This window comes from Arabidopsis thaliana, assembly GCF_000001735.4.
Source record: "Arabidopsis thaliana chromosome 1 sequence".
Classification (NCBI taxonomy): domain Eukaryota; kingdom Viridiplantae; phylum Streptophyta; class Magnoliopsida; order Brassicales; family Brassicaceae; genus Arabidopsis; species Arabidopsis thaliana.
Genome location: NC_003070.9, coordinates 17,916,651 through 17,930,197, shown reverse-complemented (window position 1 = coordinate 17,930,197; position 13,547 = coordinate 17,916,651). Strand labels below are relative to the sequence as shown.

At 37.5% G+C, this 13,547-nt stretch overlaps 2 protein-coding genes across 5 annotated transcripts; one reads left to right on the top strand and one right to left on the bottom strand.

The window, feature by feature from the left end:
• Nucleotides 1-1,243: 1,243 nt before the first annotated feature.
• On the top strand, nucleotides 1,244-8,298 carry AT1G48490 (Protein kinase superfamily protein). 4 transcript variants are annotated; one of them, NM_103745.7, is made up of 19 exons: nucleotides 1,244-1,479; nucleotides 1,565-2,144; nucleotides 2,303-2,367; nucleotides 2,463-2,645; nucleotides 2,727-4,100; nucleotides 4,194-4,366; nucleotides 4,516-4,747; nucleotides 4,876-4,968; nucleotides 5,045-5,185; nucleotides 5,276-5,368; nucleotides 5,596-5,782; nucleotides 6,111-6,196; nucleotides 6,440-6,528; nucleotides 6,703-6,754; nucleotides 6,840-6,896; nucleotides 6,998-7,171; nucleotides 7,275-7,352; nucleotides 7,767-7,888; nucleotides 7,973-8,298. In NM_103745.7, the coding sequence occupies exons 2-18, from the start codon at nucleotides 1,601-1,603 to the stop codon at nucleotides 7,851-7,853; spliced, it is 3,708 nt and encodes a 1,235-aa protein (NP_564529.4). In that variant the 5' UTR covers nucleotides 1,244-1,479; nucleotides 1,565-1,600; the 3' UTR covers nucleotides 7,854-7,888; nucleotides 7,973-8,298. The 4 variants fall into 4 exon arrangements, with proteins under 4 accessions (NP_564529.4, NP_001154409.1, NP_001323023.1 ...); NM_001160937.2 differs by having other exon boundaries at nucleotides 1,244-2,144; NM_001333338.1 differs by having other exon boundaries at nucleotides 1,268-2,144; nucleotides 2,300-2,367; nucleotides 7,973-8,267.
• Nucleotides 8,299-9,081: 783 nt separating this feature from the next.
• RKL1 (receptor-like kinase 1) lies at nucleotides 9,082-11,991 on the bottom strand. The gene is made up of 2 exons (NM_103744.2): nucleotides 10,355-11,991; nucleotides 9,082-10,053 (listed from the first exon to the last, which is right to left on the bottom strand). The coding sequence occupies exons 1-2, from the start codon at nucleotides 11,721-11,723 to the stop codon at nucleotides 9,455-9,457; spliced, it is 1,968 nt and encodes a 655-aa protein (NP_564528.1). The 5' UTR covers nucleotides 11,724-11,991; the 3' UTR covers nucleotides 9,082-9,454.
• Nucleotides 11,992-13,547: the final 1,556 nt, after the last annotated feature.

Below are 13,547 nucleotides of genomic sequence, written 5' to 3'. Positions count from 1 at the left end.
TTCCACTGCGCCTACTCAAAAAAGATATGGGAAGACTTAACAAGGGGAATTCTCTCGGACAGATATTCGGCGAGTTGGACAGAGGTTATGAAAACTTTATCTAAAAACCTTCTATACAAAACGAAGAGCTACATACTTAGGTATGCACTACAGACAGAACTCTATACACTCAATTTGGAATGAACAAAATAGGAGGAGGCATCAGGCATGGGGAGCAATCATCACCGACGGAAATACTTGTGAAGATTATAGACAAGAATCTTAGAAACCGTTTGAGCACAATTCAAGGTAGTGGAGGATTGAAGTTCAAAGATGGCATCCAAGTTTGGTTTAAAACTTTGAATCAAGGCAATAGATAATAGACAATTAGAAGTTCCTTTTCTTTAAAAAAACTCTCAAAACAATTAGCATTTCATATGTAACAAGTTTATTTTTCTTTTTAATATAATTTAACATTAAATTCAAAAAGAAAAAGTTTTAACATATTTTTATTATAAAAATCTGAATTAATTTAGTAAGAAATAAATAAAAATACTTGTTATTCGAAAAATCTGAATTAGTTTAATTAGAAGTAAATAATTACAAAAATTATCTATTAGGTCCATATCAAATAATTTATATAGATATTATCTTCTAACATTAAATATAACTATAACTATTCAAATTTGTATCTAACAATTATTACTTTAGTGGGTGCAAATATATCAAATTCCAGCAGTGTTGAAAATTTGTTAGATTTCTTTATTCATATATAAATAATAATATGCCCAAAAGTTTCTAATATTAATTAAAGCTAAATTTTCGAAAGAAAAAAAAATGTTATTTGACTGCAACGATAATGAAAAATTAAAAATTAGTTGGATTGATTAACTCAATTATAAACAAAAATACGACCGAAATATCTTTTATTAATCAAAAATTCAAAACTATAACTTTTGTACATACATAATAAATTATTACACGATTTAGTATGAACATATAAAATCACAACGATAATTAAAATTAGTTAGATTTATTAATTTAAATATTTAAAATTACGCGCGAAAGGCGAAAGCTTCTATATAATATCAAAAAATTCAAAACTATGTAATTTCTTTCTATTTTTCTCCAAAAATTTAAAACTCTTCAAGTCACAATAAATTCATTTATGATAAAATCTTCAAGAAATTATATTCATAGTCTTATCTTTTTTGTTTTCTTCATTCATAGTCTTATCTACTTTACTCATTTATGCATATAAAATAAGAAAATGCAGTCCTTAGTACTTAATCTTCAGTTTGAAAGTCATTAACGTTTAATCATAGTCAAGTTTCGTCTTTAACAGGTTTGACTATTTGTTTCCCTAATCTTCTTCGTTTTAGGCTTTAATAAAAGATTAGTGTCCCACTTAACAGTTACGTCCGTCGTCTTCTTCGTCCATTCATCGAAAGCTTGGTTTTGAATTTTCTTAAGTTTTTGAAATCGTAACGGAGATTGAAGGTAAGAGACATAGCGAGAAGAGATTTTGCTTTTGAATTGGATATGGCGTTTTGGAATTTTGCCGTAACGTGTTTGTTGTGGTAAGGTTTGAGGTTTGGAAATCTCTCGAGAGAAGTCAAATATGGTGTTCAAGAGCAAACTCTTCTTCTCCTCGAAGAAATCGAGATCTTCTAGTCCCAGTAGCAGCAACAGTCCACGATCTGTTGGCTCCGATTCTCCGATTCGATCCGATAAGAAGAAACCGAAATCAAATTCTAAAGAGGAAACTCGGAGCCCTAATACGAAGAAGCATGTCTCAGCGAAGGGTAAAGAAGCTTCGTTAGAAGTTCACTCTTCTAGTCCAGGCAAATCAAACTCGTCATCTTCTGGTTCCGAGGCGAAGAAACCAATTACTGAAACGCCGGCGACTTCTGACGTGAAGGAGGAATCGCCGGCGTCGGTTTCGCCTATCATGGCTTCATCTTTGGGTTTGAATAGAATCAAGACGAGGTCTGGCCCGTTGCCGCAGGAAAGTTTTTTCAGTTTTGAGAATGATTATGCAATTCCGGTCTTACCGTGTTACAAGTTGTCGAAGTTGGATACTGGCAAGAAGGAAGCTGGAAGCAGCAAGGTAGATATTGGACCGCTAAGAAGCAGCAATCCCGCGTTGCTGGCTTCGGGAACTGGTATGACTTCAGATGCTCAAAATTCTCTTGATCATGTTGTTGAATGATATGTTGTGTGACTTGTGTCCATCTCATCCTAAGACTTCTTGCATTTTATGGTGGCACCGTTGGTATTTCAGTTCTTGCTTCTCAAGTTTGATTTTGATGTTACAAAGCAGGTCAATTCAAGGTATCACCTACCATATCTGGCCCTGAAGGAAGCGCAGAAGTTTGCACACCAGAGGTATTTCTAGTCTGCTTACCGATAAAAAGAGAGTATGTGCTATCTATATACATCAGCTCTATGTGACCTTTGTGACTTGACGTCTATCGTTTTAGAATTCATACGATTTGGATGATCCAAAAGAGTCAGACTCGCCTCGTTATCAAGCTTTACTTCGTATGACCAGTGCTCCAAGAAAGAGGTTTCCTGGTGATATCAAGAGCTTTTCTCATGAGCTGAACTCGAAAGGTGTTCGGCCTTTTCCATTATGGAAGCCTCGTAGGTTAAATAACTTGGAGGTAGTCTTTGAGGCTACTTTTTCTGTATTAGTTTCATCTTAAATCTGTTCAATGCATTCTCTAATCATCTCTCTTATGCAGGATATCTTGAATCTAATTCGAACCAAGTTTGATAAAGCAAAGGAAGAAGTAAATTCGGACCTTTTTGCATTTGGTGGGGACCTGTTGGATATTTATGATAAAAACAAAGAAAGTCATCCTGAGTTGCTGGTTACAATTGAAGACTTGTTGGTTTTGGCAAAAACTTGTGCTAAGACTACTTCAAAAGAGTTCTGGCTTCAGTGTGAGGGCATAGTGCAAGACTTAGATGATAGACGTCAAGAGCTTCCTCCGGGCGTGCTCAAGCAGCTTCACACTCGGATGCTTTTTATCCTTACCAGATGTACCAGATTACTTCAATTTCATAAGGAAAGTTGGGGGCAGGAGGAAGATGCTGTACAACTACGTCAGTCAGGAGTCTTGCATTCTGCCGATAAAAGAGACCCCACTGGAGAAGTTAGGGACGGGAAGGGTTCAAGTACTGCCAATGCCTTAAAGGTACCATCCACCAAGAAAGCTTATAGTCAGGAGCAGCGTGGTTTGAATTGGATCGAGGGCTTTTTTGTTCGTCCAGCTCCTCTCTCTTCTCCGTACAATGAAACGTCAAAGGATTCTGAATCGCCTGCAAACATCGATAAAATGTCTTCTTGGAAAAGACTTCCATCTCCAGCATCGAAGGGTGTACAAGAAGCTGCAGTATCGAAAGAGCAGAATGATCGCAAAGTTGAACCTCCACAGGTCGTTAAAAAGCTAGTAGCTATAAGTGATGATATGGCTGTTGCTAAGTTGCCAGAAGTTTCTTCCGCAAAAGCGTCCCAGGAACATATGTCCAAGAATCGGCATAATATTTCGTGGGGTTATTGGGGGCATCAGTCATGTATTTCTGAGGAAAGTTCAATTATTTGCCGTATATGCGAGGAGGAAATTCCCACCACCCATGTGGAAGATCACTCTAGAATCTGTGCATTGGCTGATAAATATGACCAAAAGGGTGTGGGTGTTGACGAGCGGCTGATGGCAGTTGCAGTAACTCTTGAAAAGATAACAGACAATGTCATACAAAAGGATAGCCTAGCAGCGGTAGAAAGCCCAGAAGGTATGAAAATATCTAACGCGAGTTTGACCGAAGAACTTGATGTTCTCTCCCCAAAGCTAAGTGATTGGTCGCGAAGAGGGTCGGAGGACATGCTTGACTGTTTTCCGGAGACTGATAATTCAGTTTTCATGGATGATATGGGATGCTTACCTTCAATGTCATGCAGAACTCGTTTTGGTCCCAAGTCTGATCAAGGCATGGCTACTTCATCTGCCGGTAGCATGACTCCTAGGTCCCCTATTCCAACCCCTAGACCCGATCCAATTGAATTGTTATTAGAAGGCAAGGGTACATTCCATGACCAGGATGATTTCCCTCAGGTTTGTGATGGTTCTGCTCTATGCTCATAGTTTCCTAGTCTTTTATTTAATATCTGCTCTGATGAATAGAACCCTGGATAACTGATGATGCAGATGAGTGAACTTGCTGACATTGCAAGATGCGCAGCAAATGCCATTCCTGTTGATGATCAATCTATTCAGCTTTTACTTTCCTGTCTTGAAGACTTGAGAGTTGTCATTGACCGCAGAAAGTTTGATGCACTTATAGTAGAAACTTTTGGAACACGCATAGAAAAGTTGATACAGTGAGTTCCTGGTACCCCGTGCTGTCTTTGCTTATAATGAAAGTGTTCTGGGAGATGTATTCTTGTCTCCAGAACTATTCTCTTGTCAGTTGAGGCAAGTATAGCTCAGGCTGAGAATTTATTGTAAGAATCCTTTTTCTATATATTAGGGAAAAGTATCTTCAGCTGTGCGAGCTTATGGATGATGAAAAAGGTACCATAATTGATGAAGATGCTCCTTTGGAAGATGATGTTGTTCGCAGCTTGAGGACCAGTCCAGTACATCTGCGGGACCGCATATCCATAGATGATTTTGAGGTCATGAAGTCAATTAGTAGGGGAGCTTTTGGGCATGTTATTTTGGCTCGTAAGAACACTACAGGAGACCTATTTGCAATTAAGGTGTTCTAAATTTTAGTTCGTTTTACTTTTTGTAACTCTTGTAAAAGATTCTGTCTGTGACAGTTAAGCTGACTTGGTTGGCAAAATCTGTTTCCTAAATCTTGTTTGGGGGCTGTCATAATCCGTAGGTTCTGAGGAAGGCAGATATGATCCGCAAGAATGCTGTGGAAAGTATACTTGCCGAACGAGATATTTTGATCAACGCCCGCAATCCCTTTGTGGTGAGCTGTTCGAGCTTTAAGCATATTAAGTCCTCTGCAGAGATTTCTTACACTAACGTAACTTTCTTTTGACCAGGTTCGATTCTTCTATTCTTTTACTTGTAGCGAAAACCTGTATCTTGTGATGGAATACCTCAATGGAGGGGATTTTTATTCAATGTTGAGAAAAATAGGTTGCTTGGATGAAGCTAATGCCCGTGTATACATTGCAGAAGTTGTAAGTGTGTAATACTCTCACAGATCATGCCATAATAACAAGAGATTTTATCTAAATGTTGTGATTCAGTGTCGATATTATTCGTGTCAGGTCCTTGCTTTGGAATATTTACACTCTGAGGGTGTTGTGCATCGTGATTTGAAGCCTGACAATTTGTTGATTGCACATGATGGTCATGTTAAGGTAATATCAGGCCTTATTAAATAGTATCAGGCCTTCAGAATGTTTTGTTGATCTCATGCAATTTGGAACTTTGGAGATTATATAGTCCTTTCTGAATCTCGTAATTATAAACCCACACGGGCAATTAGCCTCTGCATTTATGAGTCTATAAATATCATACATGTATAAATTATCAGAACCATGCTTCCCTGTAGACCTTATGGTACCTTTTTGTTTCGTCTGAGCAGTTGACGGATTTTGGGCTTTCAAAAGTTGGTCTCATCAACAACACTGATGATCTCTCTGGTCCAGTTTCCAGTGCAACGTCGCTGCTTGTTGAGGAGAAACCAAAATTGCCAACATTGGACCATAAGCGGTCTGCGGTGGGCACTCCTGACTACTTAGCGCCAGAAATCCTTTTGGGGACAGGACATGGTGCATACGCATTTCTTTCTCATCTTGTTTTTCACTTCTCTCTATTATTTCAAATCTTACATAGAAATTGGTGCTGGGTTGATAGAAAAATGATTGGTCCTGGGTTGAGACTGTTTATCTGAATAACAAGATGTGTGGTATATCAAGTTGATTACAGTTCTACTTATCTTGTGGTGTAAGTAAAAAGCTTGAATATGTAGCTTATTAGCAGCTTTAGGTTCATACTAAATTGTTGCTCTGCTGCCTCTCTGACTATAGTTTTAAATATTCAATTCTCGTCATCACATACCAAAACCATAAAGGCAGATATATTTCCATTACTGTTCAGGTGCAACTGCGGATTGGTGGTCTGTTGGCATCATTTTGTACGAATTCCTTGTGGGGATTCCGCCCTTCAATGCTGACCATCCTCAGGTCAGTGACTAGATATTGCATCGTCCTTGTATAATTTTGTTAGAGGAAATAGAGGTTCTCAAGGTTCAGAAACTGATGTTCTAATTTTGGCTAGTCATCAAATGCTATGTTTCTTTGTACTGGCCTCTTAACTTTCAAACACTTCCATTTAACATCTTCATATGTTGCTACAGAGTATTTAATATCTAGTTTCACTCTCCAACTCCCTGATATTTGATCTGTATCTTCTTTGTTGGGTTTTAGCAAATCTTTGACAATATTCTCAACCGTAATATACAATGGCCTCCTGTTCCTGAAGATATGAGCCATGAAGCCCGTGATTTGATAGATCGGTAAGTGATTTTTCTGTCCAGTCATATGTGTAGTTAAAATAGTTCTTTATGAATTTGTCAGCAGCTCTATCGTAAACATCAATAAGCAACCCTTTTCAAGATCAGCTTATAACACAATTGAGAAGAAGACACAAGTATTAATTTCTGTAACCTCGTGTCATGTGCTTAATCCAGGTTATTAACGGAAGATCCCCATCAGAGACTTGGAGCTAGAGGGGCGGCTGAGGTGACATTGATGTCTTTTTTTTGGTTGACTGATTTTAATTAATTGTAATGTGTAGTATAGTGATGAAACAAATATCATGACTCAGGTCAAGCAGCACAGCTTCTTTAAAGACATAGACTGGAACACTCTAGCACAACAGAAGGTGAATTTCATTTATCTTTTACTTTTAAAGTCATACGCTTTGCAAAGCCCGAACTCTTGATTATTTATTTTATTTTGGCAATTATTGCTTGTTTCCTCTAGGCTGCATTTGTGCCGGACTCAGAAAATGCTTTTGACACAAGTTACTTCCAGAGTCGCTACTCGTGGAACTATTCGGGTGAGCGATGTTTTCCAACCAATGAGAATGAAGATTCTAGTGAAGGTGACAGCTTGTGTGGCAGTAGTGGTCGCTTGAGCAATCATCACGACGAGGGGGTAATATCTGCTGATCCACTCTCTTTACTTACTCGTCAGAAATATTGACGTTAAATTTTTAGATGTGTAGTGCCCTGAATTGGATCAATGATTGTATATGCAGGTTGATATACCCTGCGGACCTGCGGAGTTCGAAACTAGTGTCTCTGAAAATTACCCATTCGATAATTTCTCGTTCAAGGTATTTTATCATGACTTTCTTCCTAAGATCCCTTGTCACCCAAGTATACGATATATCATAGTTTTATACAGTTGTAGAAGTTCCCTTGCATGTTCATTTAGGATTGAGAACTTGCTGCAAACTTTATCAGTATAATTAGTTGGGTCCTAATTAAAGTTGTAAGGATGGCTTTGTATGAGGATGACACATCAATCAAGTGCAACATAGGTTGTTAGCTTTATAGCAGACTTGCAGAATCCTTCGGCTATAGATACAGTTTATGAACTTGTGGGCTGTGCCTCCCCTAATTCAAGTCAAGAACTGGCTTGTATTTGTACCGTTATGGCAAGTGATTTGAGTAGCATTTGAAAATGGTGTTCTTAAGAGAGATGAATCAGTTTTAGTATTCTGACTCGCTCTTTTTACGGTATGAAGAATCTCTCGCAGCTGGCATATATCAACTATAATCTGATGTCCAAGGGTCACAAAGATGAAACCCAACCAAGTTTGCAGCGAAGATAACAAACAAATGAATTTTACTTGTTTATTCTGTACATGTAAGTCATTCTTTATTAATTACTAAATTTGTGATATCTATATAGCAAACTGATTTTGTTTTGAGTTTACTCTTTCTGATGCAGAGACATGAAGAAAAACAGAGGAAAAGAAAAGAAAAAAAACATTTATTTGGACGCATAAACGCATCTGCAAATGCGGTTATTGGTGTTTTGCGGTTTGATATTTGTTTGGATTTGTGGTTCAGCATATATGGGACATGGTCTCTTAGGCTTTTGCGTTCCACCTTCATAGAAGGGTTGTGAAATGTTGTCCAAGTATACTGAGTGAAAGTGCATTATTTATTATATATATTGACAATTTGTCTCTGTCACATATTTTCATTAGATTCTCAACGAGTGATACCTTTTCCAACCAAAGTTTTAAACCTATCATATTAATGGGACATACACCAATGTTGCTAAACTGATGTATAGTTAGCGATTGCGGTTTGCGTTTGTATTGGCAATTAGCAGCCGCATCAACCGTAAATGTAGGTAAAGAGACAACGCACATAAAATAGAATCATCACTATCTTAATGTCGTCTTCTCTCTTGAAACCAATATCTCTTTATGGTCCCTCTCTATCATGTGTACCTTTGGGACCTCTCTAAAAGAGTCATACAATTATAGCAGCCTTAGTACTGTTGCAGTTCCACCCATTCTCACCTATTTATACCTTTAGCATTAAATGCTTTACTCTTAAAGCTGTCAATGTTTGCAAGCCAAAAAAAAAAGTCATAGTGGTTTTTGTGAACCAAAAAGAATTATTCAAAATGGTTGACAACCCAATATTAAAAGAGTTGTCCACATTTACATAATAGCAAATTAGGTATTCTGTATTCATTCAATTCATTTTCATAAATCATGTGTTGAGTGTTTATTTTTGGTATATTTAGCTGTCTCTCCATCAAAACTAAATTAGATGTGGGTCACTTTGATAGCAAGAGATAATAATAAGCATGTTCTTATATTGATATGACATGTTCTTACATATAACTTCCATCTACCATAATAAGCTAAACAAGTGCAAAATATACGGAACCGAAACAACATAAAAATGAACAAATTAAACTGCAATTTAAATTAGTATAAATTAACACTAACCTTTCTCATTTCAAATGATCAAAACACACTGCCGGGAAAAGGCATTCCACAAGTGGCCAACCAAAAAATATTGTATATCAAAACAATTTTGTATTTGTTCGAAAAACTGAACACATCTTTTTCATAAAACACTGACCAACTGCGTTTGCCACCACAGTATACAACTTTATATTACGATATAAAAGTCACACTCACATGTAACATAAGAGACAAAAAGATACGTAACAATTTAGAAAATAGATTTAAGAAAGGGAAGCAACAACAATAATTACAAATCACCACCAAATCCCTTCACGCCCAACACAAACAACTGCAAATGCCAGCAGAGTCACCCACTAATAATAAAACCCCTTCTCCTTTTTGACAAGTTGTGTCAAAAATTAGAAATTAAAATTATAAACCTGATTTCTCCCCAACCATTTCATTCAAATTAAATAAATTAACAATTAAGAATCTTTGACTTAATCAGCTTCGTTCACTTGGTCTGAACCAGAATAAGGTCGCAAATTCTCCATCTTCCTAACCACTTCCGACATCTCCGGCCTCTGGTCCGGATGCTGTGACGTACACTCAAGCCCTAGCTGCACCATCTCCGCCATCATCTCTTCTTCATCCGTCGCCAAACTAAGCAACTCCGAGTCGAAAACTTCTCTCCTCCACTCATCTCTCGCCACCGATTTAACCCATCTCGGCAAATCAACTCCTTCCTCGTTCATCACCGAGTTCGAAGGAGCTTTACCCGTGATCAGCTCAAGCAACACCACTCCGAAACTGTACACGTCACCCTTCTGCGACACGCGTTTCGGATCGGTTACTTCTGGAGCACGGTAACCCGTAGCGCGGTTTGGATTTGTTGCTGATGATCCCACGAGCTGGGCTAAGCCAAAGTCTGAGACTTTAGCGTCGTGGGATTTCGTTAAGAGGATGTTTGAGGATTTGATGTTGCCGTGAGATGTTGAAGTGCCTTGTGAGTGAAGGTAGTCTAGACCACGAGCTGCACCAATAGCAATTCTTGATCTAACATCCCAGTTTAGTGGACTCCTTCCCGCTCCTCTGTTTCCTGTTAACAGACAAAAGACAATTATAGAAACTAAAGAGAACAAACCAAAGTCTTAGAGTAGTAATCATTGTTCATAGATCAAAGCATCCAATGTTAAACACATTGTCCCTACCAATTCACAGAAACTATACAAAGTATTATGGAAATCATATCAATGTTAAGAATCAATGATCAAAGAGATTAAGCACTAAACTTAACCATAATCTAAATGTATTCAAGCCTATCTATAGGCACTAAAAGCATTGACTTGCCTCAAAAGAAACCAAACTCAATCTAAGCACAAGTTTCGATATGAACTCACCATGTAAGAGAGCTGATAAGCTTCCCATAGGCATGAAGTCATAGACAAGAAGTTTCTCATCTCTGCTGAAATAGTAAGCTCTCAATGGCACCAAGTTCTCATGATCCATCGCACCAACCAACTCAATCTTCTCCTTAAACTCTTTATCAGCCATCATCACATCCTTCAACCTCTTCACCGCCACAACCGTCACCGCGTCAAGCACTGCCTTATACGCCGTCCCAAACGTTCCTTTCCCAAGAACCTCCGCAGAAGCTCTCAACAAGTCTTCAAGATCAAAAACCTTAGTCGCGTTACCAAAGAACACAAGCTTCTTCGTCGCTGGACCGTTCCCTTCACTGGCTTTTCCGTTTCCAGTCATCGCCGCAGCTGCAGCAGCAGACACCGAGTAGACATTACCATTATCCACCGCTTCTTTATCTCCAGGAATTTCAGGTTCTTGCTGTTTGATTGTTGAGATATCAACAGCTCTTGATCTCTTATTACTCTTTTTCCGACAGAGCACCATTAGTATCAAAACAATCAAAGCGAAACCAACCACACATCCGATCACAATTCCGGCAATAGCTCCACCGGAAAGTTTGTTCTTTTTCTTCTTCTCTTCACTTCCTTCAACACTCGGTGGTGTTCTGTTTCCACCAGAAGTAGGCTGACTAGGTACAGTTTCTTCATCAGGACAAAGTTTAAGCGGTTTGCCACAAAGTGAAGTCTGTAGAAACGAATCAGACTCAAACCTCTGAAGATTCTTAGGTATAGAACCGTTCAACGAGTTATTCGAAACGTTGAATTGAACCAAAGGTAAATCTAAGTCAGGGATTGAACCAGAGAGTTGATTATTCTCTAGAAACAGAGTCTTTAGCTTCGTGAGGTTCGTGAAACCTGAAGAGATTTCTCCGGTGAAGCTGTTGGAAGCGAGATTAAGCCTCACGAGGTGACTGAGACTGAACAAAACTTCAGGTATCTCGCCGGAGAATCTGTTTCCTTGTAAGTAAAGGTGTCGGAGATTGGAAGAGGTACTGAGATCTTTAGGGAGTGAGCCAGAGAGAGCATTGAGACGAAGGCTAAGTGTACGGAGCTGAGTTAAGTTACCGAAAATACCCTCTGGAATGTCACCGGAGAGAGCAACGCCGGGTAAGCGGAGAGCGGTGACTCTGTTACTCTCGCATTTGACACCGGCCCAGTTACACGGCGAGGTTTGTTTGATGTTCCAGCGAAATGTACGGCCTCCGACGGCGGAGCGGAGAGAGAGAAGAGCGGTTCTGTCGGCGTTGAGATCTTGAGTTGATGGAAGAGGGAGAGAGAGGAGAAGGAGGGAGAGGAAAACAGAGAGAATCGCCATGGACGAGTTGGGGAAGAAGAAGACTCGCATTGTGACTATTCAGAGAAGAAGACGAAGAAGAAGAAGAAGAAGAAGAGAGAGAGAGAGAGAGAGAAAGGTATAAAAATGAAAACTTTATTATTAAAGAGAGAAGAAGAGAGCTGTAAAAGGAGTGAAAGCAGTCAACAGCCTAATCCTCTTCTTCTCCTTTTTTCCATCTTTCATTGTTTTTTTTCTGTTCTGTTTTTTTTACTGTCAGTAAATGGAATTAAAATATCAGTTTTAAGTAGTAAAATAACAGACTAATATTAATCTAAATTCTGTAATTAGCATAAAGACTCCTAGATAATTGAGAACCCTAGTTATATGTTCCTAATTAATCTATTTTTTTAGATTTTTGACACATAAGAAAAAACATATTAAAAATTGATTATAAATATATTTTTTGGAAATTACAATTTTCTATAATTCTTAACCAATAGTATTTATTTTATTTTATTTTGAAATTTACGATTCATCATCAATACCTGATAAAAATGCATACACAACATTAAAAAAATATACATTTTCTTAACCATTTGTTCTCTAGAAAATGGATTATTAAGGAACATAGAGAATTAAGTTATGGAGTATAATAAGATTGAAGTTGTTGATAATATTAATATAGAATTAAAAAAGGAGAAAAAGGGTGGGTAGAGAGTTGGTAGGACCGTAACATGTTAGAAGATGATCACAAATTCACAACCACATTTGATTACATTAAAGTTTTTGGAATAAATCTTCTTCGTTTTGTGTCTGTCTCGGCCACTCTGTAAACAAGACCTCCTTTAGTTTTGTTTTGTATCTAAGAAATTCTCGACATTGGCCCTATAATATGTATCATCCTTTACTATAGTCCGGGACCATTTGTTAGATGCCATATAAGTTGTGCATGCGCATATTATCAAATATTTGATCTCAAAATATACAACTTTCTCAAGTGTAATTTGTCAATAATATGCATGCATGCTTAGACGTTATTTGTCGATAACTATCATGACTATCTATAAGGGGCCAAGATCATGATTTGTAACGTTTTTATTTTCTGTTAGTTTTAAGATGTACTACATGTCCTACTCCGTTTGGAGGTAAGAAATCTACAAATTCTTTTAAGTTTATGGTTATGTGTCAACTATTCCTAGAATTTAGTAGTATATGACAAAGGAATAGTTTTATTTCTTTGCAATAGTATGGTATTAGGTTAGATCATTTACACATACAGCAACAAAAGGAAGCTGTAACGTGCTGCGATACATGGTTGGGCGTTACACGAAACGAAACGACAACTACAATTAATATTTACATTTTTTTTCTTTCATGTGGTTTGGCTCCTTTTCTTCTCACCAAATACTACCATTAATTATAAGTTTCATTTGCTCGTGAAAGACCAGAGCAAATACCCAAAAAGATTGATTATTCTTCATTGGTCGGAGAGAATTTCTGTTAGATAGTTTCGAGAAACTTATAATTCTATTTTTCTCGTAAAAGATTCAAATATTAAATGACTTTTTCTAGTTGGTTTTGTTTTTCTTGGCGTCTATATTGATTTATTTCTGTGATGAAGAAAATACCGGCTTACAATAATAAACTATACGTAACATGCATGAACATATATATACATATATGTAGTTGAGTATATGCGTGCAGGTGGACCAATCAAGTAGTTTATTTAGTTATATATTTTACATGAATTTCGTGAACGTATCTACTGACTTTACCTGACCACAAGATACGTCTAATTCTTAATTAGATCCCTCTATAAGCCCATATTAATCCAAGTATAATATATACATCGTTCAGTAAAAACAAAAAAATACTTATACATTCGACTACGAG

Bases quoted from the DNA above. Each gene is read 5' to 3' on its own strand.
- AT1G48490 (NM_001333338.1), top strand. From the start codon at position 1,601: ATGGTGTTCAAGAGCAAACTCTTCTTCTCCTCGAAGAAATCGAGATCT. The intron at 5,186-5,275 runs GTAAGTGTGTAA...TATTCGTGTCAG, and splicing joins GTGTATACATTGCAGAAGTT to GTCCTTGCTTTGGAATATTT. The intron at 6,755-6,839 runs GTGACATTGATG...ATCATGACTCAG, and splicing joins GAGCTAGAGGGGCGGCTGAG to GTCAAGCAGCACAGCTTCTT.
- RKL1 (NM_103744.2), bottom strand. From the start codon at position 11,723: ATGCGAGTCTTCTTCTTCCCCAACTCGTCCATGGCGATTCTCTCTGTT. The intron at 10,054-10,354 runs GTGAGTTCATAT...GTCTGTTAACAG, and splicing joins CTTATCAGCTCTCTTACATG to GAAACAGAGGAGCGGGAAGG.